General features: G+C 38.2%; 2 protein-coding genes across 2 annotated transcripts; both read left to right on the top strand.

Annotated features, from left to right (window-relative positions):
* Positions 1-1219: 1219 nt before the first annotated feature.
* LOC121055678 lies at positions 1220-4700 on the top strand. The gene is made up of 4 exons (XM_040528546.1): positions 1220-1736; positions 2169-3061; positions 3311-4075; positions 4434-4700. Exons 1-4 carry the CDS (start codon positions 1220-1222, stop codon positions 4698-4700), a joined length of 2442 nt encoding a protein of 813 aa, XP_040384480.1.
* A 4566-nt stretch (positions 4701-9266) lies between these two features.
* LOC121055677 lies at positions 9267-14328 on the top strand. Its single transcript, XM_040528545.1, is given in 4 exon segments — positions 9267-9426; positions 9429-13638; positions 13640-13998; positions 14131-14328. Coding segments are annotated over 3 exon segments (4608 nt in total). The 3' UTR covers positions 13878-13998; positions 14131-14328.
* The last annotated feature ends 3366 nt before the right edge of the window (positions 14329-17694 follow it).

The raw sequence follows: 17694 nt of genomic DNA, 5'->3' as shown, positions 1-17694 counted from the left end.
ACCGTGTGGGATGGAATCGTAACGGGCTTCACATGTTGTGTGTGTAAGCGCCGGAAAAATTGGGAATTAAATCGGATCAAAACTGGATGAGAAAAGGAAAGGAATTTGCTACATGTTCGGACACTGTAGCAGCGTCGGATACTGTAGCGTCACGGCACTGTAGCACCCGGAGTACTGTAGCGCGCGGCACTGTAGCAACCGGATCGGATTACTATGGCAAACCCGGATTACTGTAGCGCGGCGGGTACTGTAGCAGTCGGACTACTGTAGCACGTTTAGACTTCTGCGGCTGTGTCTGATTTTGGCATGTTGGATTTGATTAGGAAAACTAAGAGATGAGTCATATTGGTATAAGGAGTCCTACTCCTATTTGGTGATAGACTTTTCGATATAAATAGAGACCGAGGGGTATGCCCCCGGTGTGCTTTTGAGAGACTTAGTTGTTGATTCTAGATCGACGATTTTGATAGGAGTGCTGTTGGTGCACTTTGTAAATACCAGTTGATGCAATAAAGTCAAGATCATTCAATCTACGTTTTCGGCTTTCATCTACTGGTGATTTTTTTGGATTCTGACGATCCGATCGACGTCATAGGAGTGGCGCGATTCGATGATCTGTTTGGCGGCACATGAGCGGCGCGATCAAGATAGCGGCGACACAGGAGCGACGCGATCAAGGTAGCAAGCCTGCGTCAATTTCTTCAACAGAGGCAATCCTTTATTCCGTAAAAGATTTTTGGGTTTTGTTTTTCCCTACCATTCACCCCCCTCTGGTAGGTTTGTTTGATCTTGTTCGATCCTACAAGTGGTATCAGAGCCTCGTTTTCTATTTGATCTTCGCCGATCTTTAGATTTGTTTGCCATGGCTGAAAAGTTTTCAAACAAACCTCACATATTTAATGGATCTGATTTTGGCTATTGGAAGAAAAAGATGGAATCTTATATTACATCTCAGGGTTATGATATTTGGCTTAAAGTTAATCAACCTTATGAGATTCCTGAACGCATTGATACTCCGGCTCTAAAATTAGAATTTGAAAATAATTGCAAAGCGCGCAATATTATTCTAAATGGGATTTCTCGCTCCGATTTTGATCGTGTTTCGCATCTTGCAACTGCTAATAAGATTTGGAAAGCTTTAAATGATTTTCATACTGGAACTTCAAATATCAAAGAGTTGCGAAAGGATGTTTTCAAAAAGGAGTACATAAAATTTGAGATGAAACTTGGAGAATCCTTGGATGACTATTTGGCTTGTTTCAATAAAATCCTGAGTGATCTTAGATCTGTTGATGCTTCTTATGATGTTAACTATTCTCAATCTGAGATTGCTCGTCACTTTATGAATGGCCTTGATATGAAAGTTTGGGATGTTAAAGTTACTTCAATTCAAAAGTCTATTGATATGAATGTTTTAACTTTGGATATTCTTTATACTAAATTGAAAACATATGAGATGAATATTCTTTCAAAAAGGACTGATTTGAAATCTACTGCTTTAATATCCTCATCTGGATCTTCTTCTGAGTCTATTTCTTTGGCAGCCTTTGCTGCTTTTATCGCCTTGTCCGATGATCAACTGGAAGAGATCAGTGAGGAGGACTTGGTTTTGGCCGCTAACAGAATTTCTCGAGCTGTGAGTAATATCAGGATCAGGAGAAGAGGAGGACCAATTCGATGCTTTGGATGTGGTCAACCGAATCACATCCGTTCTCAGTGCCCCAAGCTTGGAAGAGGTAAACAGGAAGAAGCTAAACCTCAAGATGCATTCAAAGATGCCGAGCAGAATAAGAAACAAATCAAGAATATGAAGATAAAGAAGTATTATCAAAAGGCGTTGGATGAAGCTTTTGCAGCTGTTCAAGAAAACAGTGACGTTGAGTTTGAAGATGATGAAGAAGAAGACAAGAGTATGAACATTGCTGGTGTTTGTCTCATGGCTAAAAGTTTTGAAGATTCTGACGATGACAACAAGGTAACTGGTCCTTCTAGTGTTGAATATTTTCAAGAAGTGATTGCTAGACTTGGTTACAAGATTTCTAAATTTGAGAAAAAAATTAGTCAACAAGAAGTTACTATTGATTCTCTTAATATTGAAAATAGTAAATTAAAATCTCTTACTTCTAATGATGATGAATGCAAATCGTGTGATGTTTTATTTGCTGAAGTGAATGCTGTAAGAGAAGTTAATCAGAATAATTGCAAAAAACTTGATGTTGTAACCAAGAAATCTAGAAAACTTGAATCCTGTCTTGCTCTTAGCTTTACAATGAATACTAGATTGGTTGATGAATTGTTTTTGGCTAAGAGAGCTTTAAACAAATGTCGAGTTGCTGTGTTTGCTAGTTCTATGTTTAACTTGATTAGCTCTAAAAGAATCAAGCAATCTAGTGCTAAACCTTGCTTGACATGTCCTGCTAATGAGATGAAACTTAAACATGCTTTGGAATGTGTTAAACAAATGGAGGAAGTTGTTAAAAGAGATGAAGTGATTTCTTGTAAAAATTGTGCTAGTTTAACTCAAGAGGTTTCTTATTTAAAAAGTTCTTTGCAAAGATTTTCTGATGGAAAAAGGAACCTCAACATGATTCTTGATCAATCTAAAGTTAGCACACACAATCGTGGTTTAGGTTTTGATCCTCATGTTCACTTTTCTAGACATCCTCCTACTGTTTTAAGTATTATTCAGAATGGTGAAATTTTGACTGAACCTAAACCTAAGACTATTGTATTTAAATCTGCTGGCCTCATGTCTTCCTTGAGTGCTTCTTCATCAAAAGTTGTGAGTGCTAAACATGTTGTGAATGCTAAACCTGCTTTTAACACTAAATCTGTTGTAAATGCCAAACCTGTCTTTAGTACTACATCGGTTGTTAATGCTAAACCTGCTATATCAACTTGTGCTTCAACTCATCGTGATAAGTATACATATTCCTTTTGTGGCAAAGATGGCCATATTGTTGGTTTCTGTTTTAGACTTGCTAGAAAGCAGAAAAAGGAACGGGAAATTGCTTTTGCAAAACAAAGATGGCAAAAATTGGCTTTTACCTCGAGGCAGGCGGTTAGACTACAGCAGTACCAGCAGTCAAACCAGTGTTATAACCCCCGTTAGAACGGTGGTAAAGTTTTGCTCAGACCGCAGGTTCCTAAGCAGTTAAACCAGCCTTGGGAGCATTTTTCTAAAAGGAAACATATTGAATTTTCTACTGGTTATGTTCCTGTTAGATCTGGTCGTGTGTCTCAGTACTGGATTCCTAAATGTTTATTATCTAACCCCAGTACTGAGACTTCGGCATCTGCTTATGCATAGGCATTTTTGGCGAGGAAGGAGAACGTGTGGATTGTGGACTCCGGTTGTTCGCGACATATGACCGGTGATAAAAGTTGGTTCTCCTCTCTCGTGAGGGCATCAAGGAAGGATTCAATCATCTTCGGTGATGCTTCTACTAGTACGATCACTGCAACTGGATCTGTCAAGGTAAGTGACAAATTTACATTGAATGATGTCGCTTTGGTTGAAAATCTAAAGTACAATTTGCTCTCCGTTTCTCAAATTGTGGATGAGAATTTTGATGTTCTGTTTAAGAAAAGTGGAAGTAAAATTTTTTATTTTTCTGGAGATGTTGTGCTTAATATTTCTCGATATGGAAGAGTTTTTAAAGCTGATTTTGAAAGTAGTATTTCTTTTGAAGTTATATGTCTTGTTGCAAAGTTTTCTAAAGATGTGATGTTCTGGCATCGCAGACTTGGACATATTGGCTTTGATCATCTAACTAGGATTAGTGGTTCAGATCTTATTCGTAGTTTGCCTAAACTTAAAAAAGATGTTGATTTGGTTTGCTCGCCATGTCGTCATGCTAAAATGGTTGTATGCTCGCATACTCCTACATTTTCTGTGATGACGGATGCACCAGGACAGCTCTTACACATGGACACTGTCGGTCCGGCTAGAGTGCAATCTGTTGGAGGAAAGTGGTATGTGTTGGTTATAGTTGATGATTTCTCTCGTTATTCTTGGGTTTTCTTTATGGTTACCAAAGATGAGGCTTTTGAACACTTTAAAAGTGTATCTTCGGTTGGCCATTCAACTTCCTGGATCTTTAAGAACCATCCGAAGCGATAATGGTGGAGAGTTTAAAAACGCTTCTTTTGAGAGGTTTTGCAATGAAAAAGGTGTTGAACATCAATTTTCGTCTCCCCGGGTTCCTCAACAAAATGGTGTGGTTGAAAGAAAAAATCGTTCTTTAGTTGAGATGGCTAGGACTATGCTTGATGAGTACAGTACACCTAGGAAATTTTGGGCTGAAGCTGTTAATACTGTATGCTATATTTCCAATCGTGTTTTCTTGAGATCAAAACTTAGAAGGACTTCTTATGAGCTTCGTTTTGGACATACACCTAAGATTTCTCATTTATGTGTTTTTGGGTGTAAGTGCTTTGTGTTAAAGTCTGGGATTTTAGATAAATTTGAATCACGCTCTCGTGATGGACTTATGTTAGGATATGCTGCCCATTCTCGAGGTTACCGTGTACTTGTTTTAGAAACTAACAAAATTGTTGAGACTTGTGAAGTCACTTTTGATGAGGCTAGTCCAGGTACTAGACCCGAAATTTCAGGTACAATATCACAGGTTCAGGGGGAGGATATATTTGTGGAGGAAAGTGATGACGAGGACGACGACGAAGTGTCGGCTGGTTAGACCGGTGGCACAATGTCAGTCAGACCGCAGGCAGAAGAGCGCTCAAACAGGCCCGGAGGATCTTCCTCATGTGCTTCAGGTGCGGATGGTGGTGGACCTCCAGAAACCTCTAGTTCGTCAGAACAGGGTACAGAACATGAAAATTCATCTGAAGCCACTGCTCCACTTCATATTCAACGACGACATCCTCCGGAACAAATAATAGGTAACTTGGATGAACGTACTACAAGGTCGAAGGTAATAACTCGTGATTTTCATGTGAATTCTGCTTTTGTTGCTAATTTTGAGCCCAAAGATATTACTCATGCCTTAACTGATGAATCGTGGATTAATGCCATGCATGAAGAACTTGAGAATTTTGAAAGAAATAAAGTTTGGTACTTAGTTAAACCTCCTGTTGGTCATAATATTATTGGAACTAAATGGGTTTTCAAAAATAAACAAAATCAGGATGGTTTAATTGTTAGAAACAAGGCTAGACTTGTGGCTCAGGGTTTTACTCAAATGGAAGGGTTGGATTATGATGAAACTTTTGCTCATGTTGCTAGAATTGAAGCAATTAGACTTTTGTTGGCTTTTGCTGCTACAAAAGGTTTTAAATTATTTCAAATGGATGTTAAAAGTGCTTTTCTAAATGGCTATATACAGGAGAAAGTTTATGTGAAACAACCACCTGGTTTTGAAAATCCTGATTTTCTAAAGCCTTGTATGGCTTGAAACAAGCACCTAGAGCATGGTATGATAGGCTTAAAAACTTTTTACTTGCTAAAGGTTTTATAATGGGAAAAATTGATAAAACTCTCTTTGTTCTTAAGCATGGTGATGATCAACTGTTCGTTCAGATTTATGTGGATGATATCATCTTTGGTTGTTCATCTCACCCTTTGGTTGTGGAGTTTGCTGAAACGATGCACAGGGAATTTGAAATGAGTATGATGGGCGAGTTGACTTATTTTTTGGGATTGCAAATTAAACAAACACCTCAAGGCACGTTTGTGCATCAAACAAAATACACCAAGGATCTTTTACGACGTTTCAAGATGGACAATTGCAAGCCGATGACTACACCTATAGGATCTGCTACTGTGTTGGATCCTGATGAAGATGGTGAAGCGGTTGATCAAAAGGAATACAGAAGTATGATAGGATCATTGCTTTATCTCACTGCTTCAAGACTGGATATACAATTTGCTGTGTGTTTGTGCGCTCGATTTTAAGCTTCTCCGAGAGCTTCACATCACCAAGCGGTTAAACGCATCATGAGGTACTTACAACACACTCTTGAATTTAGAATTTGGTATTCTACTTCATCTTCTATATGCTTGAGTGGTTATTCGGATGCGGATTTTGGAGGCTGTAGAATTGATAGGAAGAGTACCAGTGGTACATGCCATTTTCTTGGTACTTCATTGATTGCATGGTCTTCTCGAAAACAATCTAATGTTGCTCAATCAACTGCTGAATCTGAATATGTTGCTGCTGCTAGTTGTTGCTCCCAAATTTTGTGGCTTATCTCAACCTTGAGAGATTATGGTCTTACTTTTGAGAAAGTTCCTCTCTTTTGTGATAATACAAGTGCTATTAATATTGCTAAGAATCCTGTTCAACACTCACGCACTAAGCACATTGATATTCGTTTTCACTTTTTGAGGGATCACGTTGAAAAAGGAGATGTGGAATTAAAATTTGTTGATACTACATTGCAATTGGCTGATATTTTCACGAAACCTTTGGATTCTTCTCGATTTGCTTTTCTTCGTGGAGAATTGAGAGTTATTCATCCTTTTGGCATCAATTAAGGGGGAGTTTTTGGCTCCGTGTTGCATTTTCCTCTTTTGATTTTGTTTTTTGCATACATGTTTTAATTAATGCATGGTGTGTTTTAAAACCAAAAAAAAATCAAAAAAAGGAAGAGCTTTGTTTCGTGCCTTTAGTATATATTAGTACTTGCTTGCAATACTTGTTAGAGAATATGATTAGTAATCTAGCTTGTCTGCATTTTTGCTTTATACATGAGCTTTTGATATTGCTTTTAAGGGAGATAATGCATGCAACTTAAATTCTATACTTGAATTAAGTAAATATGCAATATTGATGCTAGCATATGGGTTGTTTTTAAATGCTTATATATATGCTTTATTGATTTGTTATTCCTCGATAGCTTTTTAAATTGCTCAAGAGAATAAAAAATTTCTATGAGAGAAAAAAAAATGAATACCGAATCCTTGGACAGTCTTGACGACAAGGACGTATTCGATGTGAGCAAAAATAATGGGTGCCGAATCCTTGGAAACAGTCTTGACGACAAGGACGTACCCGGAATAATTGAGAGAAAAAAAATTGAGTAAAAAGGCTCAAGTAAAAAGGTTAAAAATTCTCTTGGTAATTTTGTGCTAGAGCTAATTTGAGAAAGAATGATAAATACAATGGGTATATATGTACAATATTTATTTTTCAATCTATGTGCTTGTACCGATGTTGCATTATAACTCTTTGAAATCATGAATTCTTAATGTTGACTTGATCTTAATTGTCATATCTCAAGTTCATGGTTTTACTTTAGTGCATGCTTGTTAGTTAGCTAGTCACTTTTTCTACCTTGTTATTGTAATACAAGTTCTTGAGTTACTATTGGTACATTGCAAAGCTCTCCGAGAAAAAATGAAAATAAAAAACCTTCATTGATGAATTCATTGTCAAAAGGGGAAGAACAAGGTAACAAAAAAAATTGTGCATAATTGTCATACTCAAAGGATTTTCTTTCTTTTCAAAAGTGAGAGATTTTTGCATTGCATGCTTTTTGGAGTTACTTCAAAAAACAACAAAACAAATTTTGAAGTGTTTGCCAATGTGCTCATCAAGGGGGAGATTGTAAGATCATAAGCATGATTAATATTTTCTGATCAACAATTGGCTTGCGATTTGGTTTATAAATCGAATTTGGTTTGGAAACAATTAAGGTGTTGGTGCGAGTGTGTGTAACTAATGTGAGTCAGGTTGCGATATCTGTGCTCGAAAACGGTAGGTTTGTCTCTAGTTGTGCAGGTGACTTGAGGTCAATATCGATCAATGGCGGTGGGATCGTGACTAGGCTCAAGGAGGAGCTGAGGTTCGGACGATCGAGGATGCCAGGTGACGATATTGAATACGAGTTAGCACATGGTGGAGCAACACCGTGTGGGATGGAATCGTAACGGGCTTCACATGTTGTGTGTGTAAGCGCCGGAAAAATTGGGAATTAAATCGGATCAAAACTGGATGAGAAAAGGAAAGGAATTTGCTACATGTTCGGACACTGTAGCAGCGTCGGATACTGTAGCGTCACGGCACTGTAGCACCCGGAGTACTGCAGCGCGCGGCACTGTAGCAACCGGATCGGATTACTGTGGCAAACCCGGATTACTGTAGCGCGGCGGGTACTGTAGCAGTCGGACTACTGTAGCACGTTTAGACTTCTGCGGCTGTGTCTGATTTTGGCATGTTGGATTTGATTAGGAAAACTAAGAGATGAGTCATATTGGTATAAGGAGTCCTACTCCTATTTGGTGATAGACTTTTCGATATAAATAGAGACCGAGGGGTATGCCCCCGGTGTGCTTTTGAGAGACTTAGTTGTTGATTCTAGATCGACGATTTTGATAGGAGTGCTGTTGGTGCACTTTGTAAATACCAGTTGATGCAATAAAGTCAAGATCATTCAATCTACGTTTTCGGCTTTCATCTACTGGTGATTTTTTTGGATTCTGACGATCCGATCGACGTCATAGGAGTGGCGCGATTCGATGATCTGTTTGGCGGCACATGAGCGGCGCGATCAAGGTAACAAGCCTGCGTCAATTTCTTCGATAGAGGTAATTCTTTATTCCGTAAAAGATTTTTGGGTTTTGTTTTTGCCTACCATTCACCTCCCTCTGGTAGGTTTGTTTGATCTTGTTCGATCCTCCAATATCTATTCACTACTTTACTCAAATCTAACCCAACAATTACCAGAAAATAAAGTCTTTACGGAACAAACAACAAAAAATAAAGATGAAGCCTGTTTAGACTACCGAAGTACTCTCTCTCTGATTTTTTTAACGCCGTTGATTTTTTTATATACGTTTGACCCTTCATCTTATTAAAAAATTTATATAATTATTGATTATTTTATTATGATTTGATTTATTACTAAAATAACTTTAAGTATGATTTATAATTTTGTATATTTGAATTAATTTTTTGAATAAGACGAAGTATCAAATATAAATCAAAATCTAACAGCGTGAAAGAAAGGAACGGGAGGAAGTATGCGAGTTAAAATTCATCTATTTCAATAAAAAGTTTAAACTCCAAATAACTTTTTCGATAGGAGGAGTTACAACTTCCTACATCAGAAAAATACGGGAAAAATCCGAAGTAATTCCTGAAGAGCGAAAATGTTACGGATTAGACGCTTAACTGCAGCGACACGACGCCTCATAATTACTCCTACTTATATATATATATATTTTTATAAGTAAAACAAAGAAAGAGAAAGAGAAAAGAGAGGGAGGGAAAGCCCAAAAGTCCCCGCGAACTGCTCCCCCCATGTTGCCGTCGCCTTCGCCTTCGCCTTCGCCGCCGCGGGAGCACGTGGAGAGGATCCGCCGCGAGAGGTTCTTCATGGACATGCACCAGGCGGTGAACTACCTCAGCCAGGAAATCTACTCCAAGGACGTCCACTTCCTCATGGAGCTCATCCAAGTAATTACTTTCCTGAAATCCTACTGTTTCTCACAAAGATAAGGCAGCTTTCTGTCCGAGAAGATAATTGTGATCCAAAATGCAGCGCAATAAGTGAGATATCCATGGAGAGTGAAAAGAATTACCAAGTGAGGAAGAACATACATGCTGAGTCATACACGCTCCATTTGTCAGCTCAAGAGAATACTCAACATGAAGAGTGTGGATATTACATGTGGAGGCAAAAGTTCCGAGTCAAACCGGAGAATAGAGTGGATAAACGTGCTGATATAGATGAGTATGTGATCACACTGGCCTTCCCACATGGCCAGCGTCTAGCCCGGGGGAAACGGATTTTGCCAGGTGTCTATGCTTTTCTTCCTACTGAGATTTTAACAAACTTCCCTTTCATCATTCAGGCTGATTTCCTCCTTGCATCCTCAAGAGAGACAATACTTGTTGATAGCATGTGGAACAAGGGAATTCTTGAGTGTGTTCCGAGCGCTTTCCTGAATGCATTTGTAGCACTTGTGAAGTCGAGAGCTGATTATCCAGCAATGTCACTGCCATCCATGTTCAACTTCCTACCAGTGCATCCTTCACATGTACCATTTCTAGAGCCACTTAGGTGTGTCATCAAAGAAAAGGTTCTTGCTGAGGATATTATGCCATGTGAGTCTTATACTCTGCAGAAGATGTTTTGCAAACCAGGTGAAGTTGGGCGGCTCAAGCCAGACTTCTGGGCTATCCTCAGGAAAGCACAAGAAGCTGGAGTGGATTTGAAGAATCTATCAGCTCATGGAACCTACATTGTTAGTTGTCATTTTGATAAGAGTATATACGACAATGTGTTTTCATTTCTGGATGTAAAAGGTGTGAGTGCCGAATGGTATGCGAAATGCATTGAAGGGTCCAATCTTGCCGATGAGCTACCTGAAGACCTTTATATTGAACTTCTACATTTTGTGGCAACAAATTGGGACAGTCTTTTGAGTGCAAGAATGAAATCTATTCCCTTACTGAAGTATGTTGACAGTTATGGTGTTTCCTCTTTCTGGAGCATATCAAGAGCTGGTCAGTCTAGTGACAGACTATGCATCTCTCAGAAGTTCATACAATGGCTCGTCAACTGGAACCAGGAGTTTCCCTCTTGCAAACAGTTTTTTCTTCCCCTCAGTACACACAGAGCTCTGTTTAAGTTCTCTAAGTACGATTTTTTGGTAAACTGGCTTCGGAACTGTGTGAACGTGCAGGTTGTCTCTGTCTATAGCTATGGACTTAACATTGCTAAATCTTTGGACTCTGACCGCAGATCTATAGTCGCATTCGCCCACTTCTTATACCATTCATTTAAGATTAGCCACATAGAGAATAAATACTTTCTGATAGAGCTGTGCCGTTCCATGCCGATCATTAACATCTATGGGAAGGTGGTGAAGACAAAAAACATTGTTCTTGTTCCTGCTAAGGGCAGCAAATGGGTCAGGTTAATGGGCACCAACCCATGGAAGGATGAGAAATACACAGTATTGGCAGCAGACTACATGTCTTCGGCTAATTTTGCCAGGAACACCACACCTGATGGCCAGCTCTTGAAATTCTTGACAGAGCACCTGCCGGTCTTAGATGTACCATCTGTAGACCCTCCAGATGCAAGCTTCCCTACAGTCTCATCGCCATTAACCGTTGATAATGCATTATTGCTCTTGGAGTGGCTACAGAATCTCAAGTCTCGTGGAGTAAAACTGCCAGCCAAGTTTGTGGATTGTATCAGTAAGGGAAATTGGCTGATGACATCTGCTGACTACAGATCACCTAGCGAATCGTTTATGTCCAGTGCAGAGTGGACAGGTCTTCTGCAAATTGGATCTTCGTTTGTTGACATACCAATCATTGATCAGCAATTCTACCAAAACAAGCTGCGTCTGTATAATGAGGAACTCAAAGCAATTGGGGTGAGATTTGAATTTAATGAGGCATCCGTGTACATTGGTAGTCACCTGATGTCCATTGCTGAAAGCAATATGCTAACCAGAGATAATGTGTATTCACTGCTTCAGCTGATTCGGTTTCTGCAAGAGAGCAATCTGCCTACAGGTGCTCTCGTTGACAGTGTGAGTAGCGGAGAATGGATGAAGAGTACTCTTGGCTATAGATCTCCAGCTAATTGCATTATCTACGACTCAGACTGGGCAGTGGCATCATGTATCAGTATCCTACCATTTCTTGATGTACAGTTCTATGGAGAAAACATTCTTGACTATCAACCAGAGCTTGAGTTGCTTGGTGTTCTTGTTGGATTTGAAGATGACTATATAGTTGTGATTGATAACTTTGAGTTCAGTTCCAATGCTATTTCTTCAGAGGCAACTGTACTAATCCTGAAATGTCTCCGTTATGTGAGCCCATGTGATGATTTCATAACTAAACTCAAGGATATAAAATGGATAAAGACTAATGTAGGATTTTGTGTTCCAAGTAAATCATTTCTCATTGAGCCTGAATGGGAGTGCCTTCTGAAGGTCTTTGATGAAGTACCCTTAATTGATCTGGGGTTCTATGGGGGTGTCATCAGTCTATACAAAGAAGAGCTGAAGAAGACTGGGTTGATTGCAGGACACATGGAGGCTTCAAATGCTCTAGCTGATCTTTTCAAGCAGATGGTGTCAAAATCATCGCTCACCAAAGCAAATGTCCTTGCATTGCTTGCATCCTATCGACAATTGAAGTCACATGAGCCATCTCCCATGAAGCTTTTCAACTGCTTGCGTGACGAGAAGTGGCTGCACACATCACATGGATTCAGGAGCCCATCAGATGCTATTCTCTTTGATGAGTCATGGTGGTTGTTATCTCCCATTGCAAGCTTACCCTTCATAGATGATGGGGACTCCTGCTATGGCTTAGGAGCGGAGATATATGATTACAAAGATGAGCTCAAGGATTTAGGTGTCACTGTGGAAGTGAAAGATGGTGCTAGCTTTGTCATACTGAATCTTAGGATTCCCAATGATCAGTCAGCCATACCTGCATATACTGTACTGTTCTTGCTTGAGTGCATCCAGAGTTGGATAGCTTGTCGGGTTTCTCTTCCTAAGGATTTCCTGGACAAAACATGTAAGAATTGGTTAAAGACTACCATGGGATACAAATGTCCCAATGAATGCCTCCTCTTTGATCACAAACATTCTTCCATCCGCATGCAAGATGGCCCTTTCATCGATGAAACATTTTATGGTTCAGATATTCTGTCACTCAAAGATACCCTAGCGGCAATTGGAGTAGTCGTTGATGTTGAAAATGGATGTGATCTTGTTGCTCAGCATATGAAGCTCCACGCATGTAGTGAGACAATATCCTGTATTTACATGTACCTCATGGATTGCAATTGGAAGCCTGGAAACAACACTAACAATTGGATTTGGATACCAAGTGGAATCCAAAGTGGAGAATGGGTGAGCCCTGCAAATTGTGTTCTTCATGACAGGGACAATCTTTTTTGCTCAAAGCTACATGCTTTGGACAAACATTACAACAAAAAGGTTCTCACCTTCTTTGCACTTGTTCTTGATGTGAGGGTTAATCCAAATGCTGAAGACCACTGTAAACTTTGGAGTACTTGGGAGGCCTCAGTTAGTGAGTTGGCAATAGCTGATTGCTCAGCATTCTGGGGGTTCGTCTTGGAGAACTGGACCAAAGCCACAGAAAAGCTTCTCTCTGCATGTGTCACAAAGGTTCCTGTTTTCAATGAAGGAAAGATTGTCCTGTCAAAGAAGGAGGATATCTTTATTCCTGATGATCTACTACTCAAAGATTTGTTTGACAAGCTCCATCAGGGATCAATCTTCATTTGGTATCCTCCTGCAAGCCTACCTTACATGTCTCTAGCAAGGTTTAACTGCATCTACAGTAGCATCGGTGTTCGGACAATCTCTGAAGCTGTCGAGTGGAATGGATCATTCACCTTGGGAGACACTGACTTGCGAGAAGTTGATGTAAGTTCTGTGATCAAACATGGTTTACTCCAGATAGTCACTGCCTTCCTTGCCAACCCTGTTCTTGAAATTCCTGCCAAAGAGAGGCATAAGATGGTTTCCCACCTTCTGAGTGTCACAATCCTAGAAACAAACATGCCGATCACTGCAGATTACAGTGTGAAACTATCTTCGGGGAGGCGTGTGGCTGTGAAGGCCAGCCGAATGCTTCGGTGGGAGAGAGATGATTCCAAGCTAGACATGCAGATGTGACCAAGAAGCTGGTCACAGAGGAAATATCGAGTTTGCAACGTGCTTTGCTGATGAGATATCTCAGGGCTTGCTGTTTGAGATGGAAGATCAGATCCCTGAGCTCACTGAACTCATCAAATTCGGCTACTTGTTGGGCTTCCACGACTCTGCCGTCGAGTTCTTGCTGAAGTCCAAGAATCTGCAGCCTTTCCCCGAGGACGAAGAGTTTTTGGATTCTGCAATGTGGTGATAGGATCATTCTGCTGAACACTGAAGGTGGCATCTAGTTTCTGCATTGTATATATTTTTGGTGGTAGGTTAACAGTGGCAACAGGACCTGCTAGTGTTCTTCAGAATTCGCTCTTCAGCCGGTAATGATTTTGTTTAACATTATTATTCCCTCCACTCTATCTTGCTTCTGTTATGCACATGATTTCACTTGTGTCTCCTCTGCAATCAGGTGATAACTTGTTTTGCTCCTCTTTGTTTGTTGCTATTGCCAGGGCAAGATCCAGTGCTGCATTTGGAGGTTCAGGATGGAACAGTTCCTGTGGTTACTGATTTGTCCGTAGTTCAGTAGTGTAATGTCAGCTTTTGCTTACTAGCTTTCTAGACTGTGTCAAGCATGTGGTTGCAGACTGCATTTCCTTCGGTGTATTCTGTTAGGTTATTACTGATATCGTTCAAATCTCCACGACCTAATGCAGAATTTCTTGAAGCTCATTTGGTATTGAGGTGAATTACTATAAATTTGGCTGGTACAATTGCTTTTATAAATTTTAGTAGTTTCTTTTAATTTAAAAGCTAAATGTCGGTGCTTTGCTATGGATAAAACCGAACTACACTTGCTGCCGTTGTTTGCAACAAGATCGTGAGAACTTTTTTTTTGAAACAATCTTATCCCTTCAGGCAGCAGATGGCTTTGCACGCTAAATTTGTATTCTAGAGATGAAATAAGATATTAACAGCATGTAAAAGCCTAGAAGGACCTTTTTAAATATTGAAGGACATGGTTCGTTGGTAAAAAATGCAGTATGTCTGGTAAGATTACATATTCACTACGACAACGTCTTTAAAGGAATATAGATATTTATTAATGAAAATATGCATATCGTTGTGTGTAACGCGTTCCAAAAATCACTCCTTTTAATAAATATATATGGATTTTTTAAAAATAGAATAAGTGTGAGAAAGATCAGTCAGGTAACCAAATTAATTTGACTTTAACTTGGTCGCTCGGACTAACTGCTCCCTCTATTCCCTATTCCAAATATAAGCATTTGTAGTATTTAAAATTTATATTAGAATAGAAGCATCTGTAATGTACTATTTTAATCTATTAATCAGCTCTTATTCATCATTTTTCCATCTTACCCTGGCCATACTTTCACCGTCAATCATCTCATGTTTAATCAGGGGTATCTAAATATTTTCTACCGAATCTTAATATTTGCTAAAAACGCCTATATTTTGGAACTCCATAGAGTAGTCAATATGGGTTAAGTGTTAACTTCCACAATTGCTGTTGGTAAAAAGAAAGTAAAAGTTTGTTCACTTAATATTTGCTGCCATTTTCGACATTAATATTTGCTGACATCCAATCTTAATATTTGCTGCCATTTTTGACGTTACTATTGTTTTCACCAAAATTTGGGGAGTCAACAACTCAAACACAGCATTACTAACAAAACCAACAAAATATACCAAATTTTGATATGGCCTAAAACCAAACATCACCAGATCTCAACTTACTCTACCAAACTTTGGAATGCCAAGATATTTTTTGTTGGCAACATAGTGAACATACACTAGGATCTACATCTACTAACGTGCATGATAAATTTAGTTTCTATTAATACTTAAATTTTTTCTTTAAATAAATATTTTTTAACATTATACAAAGTGTTTACATTTTTTGCTTCTATTTTTGAAATAAATACACTTACTCTATCACAAAATATAGCCACTTCTATAGTACCTAGGGTGTTTGTAGTGATGATATTTCTAAAGTACACCTTATATCTAGAACCCTTATCAGCGTCCTACCACCCAGAATAATTAATTAAGAGAAATGTAGTACATTTACCTCTCTTTTCTTAATGTACAAAAAAATATATATAAGTATCAATATTTTGGGATGGAGTGATTAGAGGGCTTACAAATACAGTACATGTAGAAGTTCTTCCATTCATTTTTATTTGACAACATAGACCAGTGTAATTGTATATTTGACCAATAAAAACTTTTAAATTATGATGTTTTTATGAATGTAGTGTGTATAGTTATATTTGGCATGTAAATTACTTTCATAATATGTTGCCTTTTGAAAGAGTCATATTTTTTTTTAAAAAAGACGAACGATTAAATTTCTATATAAATAATATTCTTCTCATTTCAAAATTAAAATATTGCTGCATGTTTTCTAAAATCTGAACAAAGAGATATCTAGCTTCATTTCAAAACACAAAATTTTTGTATTTTGAAATAGAGAAAGTATTTGGTGCCAAAGTACGTATAAACACATGGAGGGATCGGATTAAAAACAATATTTGCTTACAGAAAATAATTTATGAATAAACTTTTATATGTGTGGTCGTAGCGATCTAGCAACTAAAGTTGGTGAATAAACTACAATAAAAAACCATAATATCAATTTTAAATTTAAAGTTAAAAATTTATATTCTAGCTTATAAACATTAGTAAAAGTTAAAAGGTATGGGTTAAAATGTATTCGGAGGCAGCGTCTGCATCTCTGATCAGTTGAGCAGAGCCGTCAGCCTCAAATCCTTTGATTTAGCATGGACGCAACGCAGCATAATATCCAGGTTTCTTGGCAGTGGTTACTGTAAATCAGCTATAAGCCTAAGTTGAGAGATAAAATGAACATATGTTCCGCATTAAATATATGATTAAGGAAAAGATTGGAGAAAAATATTAAAACAAACTTTAAAACTAGGGCTGATCCTAACCTTTCAGGGCTCTGGCCTAAACATAGAGACACTTGTTATGTTATATACTAATAATAATAATCAATATATATAATTTATATATAAAAATTATTATTGTTAACATTTAAGTTGCATTCAAAAATAATATTTATATAAAAAATATCTTATATGTTATCTTAAAAATTTGGGGTGAGGCCCTAGATTTGGGATCAGAGTGGCCGCACAACTCAACTCCTAGGACCGGTCATGTTTATAGCTAAGCTACTGTACATCCTAGCTCTAATATGAATTTATATGTGCCCATCTTTACCCTAATTTGTGGAATAAACAAAACGGTATATTTTTAAATGAATATAATTTGTAGATAATACTTTTACATACGTGTTTTTAGCGATCTAAAAGCCAAGGTGACATACAAATATAATGGAAAACAACTAAAAACCAACTTCAAATTAAAGCAGAAAATTCAAATTTTGCCTGTAAGCATAATGGTAAACGAAAAGATGAAGGTGATAATTGATTCTACTGTTAATCTCCCTCGTAGTGGAAGACCGACTAGACTTTTGGGTTACATGGATGCCTACAATATTTATGTTTACCAAAGAAAAGGCGATTGCATGCATTGGTAGTGTACCTAGTGGCTGTTTGGATCCAGAGACTTTTTTTAAGTCTCTTGTCACATCGAATGCTTGAAGTTAATTAGGAGTATTAAATATAAACTGATAGCAAAACTAATTGCATAAATAAAGGCTATTTCATTAGACAAATTTTTTAAGCCTAATTAAGCCATAATTAGCAAATGTTTACTGTAGCATCACATTCGCTAATCATGGACTAATTAGGCTCAATAGATTCGTCTCGCGAAATAGTACAGAGTATGAAGTAAGTTTTATTAATAGTTTATATTTAATACTTCTAATTAACATCAGATATTTAATGTGATAGAAACTTAAAAAAAAGTTTGTGGTAACCAAACAAGCCCTTAAAGGGTAGGTTACCACGTCCTCCTTTCTCCTTTCCAAGGCACTTGCACACAAAAGGCACATGATTTTTCTGACCTTTGGTCAATTGATGGAAAAGTCAATCGCTGGTTTCTGTGGCTCTAGCCTTTCGTGGTTG

This window comes from Oryza brachyantha, chromosome 11 (assembly GCF_000231095.2).
Source record: "Oryza brachyantha chromosome 11, ObraRS2, whole genome shotgun sequence".
NCBI lineage: Eukaryota > Viridiplantae > Streptophyta > Magnoliopsida > Poales > Poaceae > Oryza > Oryza brachyantha.
This window is presented reverse-complemented; position numbering and strand designations above follow the sequence as displayed.

Coding starts and splice junctions, on each gene's coding strand:
- LOC121055678 (XM_040528546.1), top strand. CDS start 1,220: ATGAAACTTGGAGAATCCTTGGATGACTATTTGGCTTGTTTCAATAAA. Junction 3,062..3,310: donor CTTTTACCTCGAGGCAGGCG/GTTAGACTACAG, acceptor GCTTATGCATAG/GCATTTTTGGCGAGGAAGGA. Junction 4,076..4,433: donor ACTTTAAAAGTGTATCTTCG/GTTGGCCATTCA, acceptor TTTGGGTGTAAG/TGCTTTGTGTTAAAGTCTGG.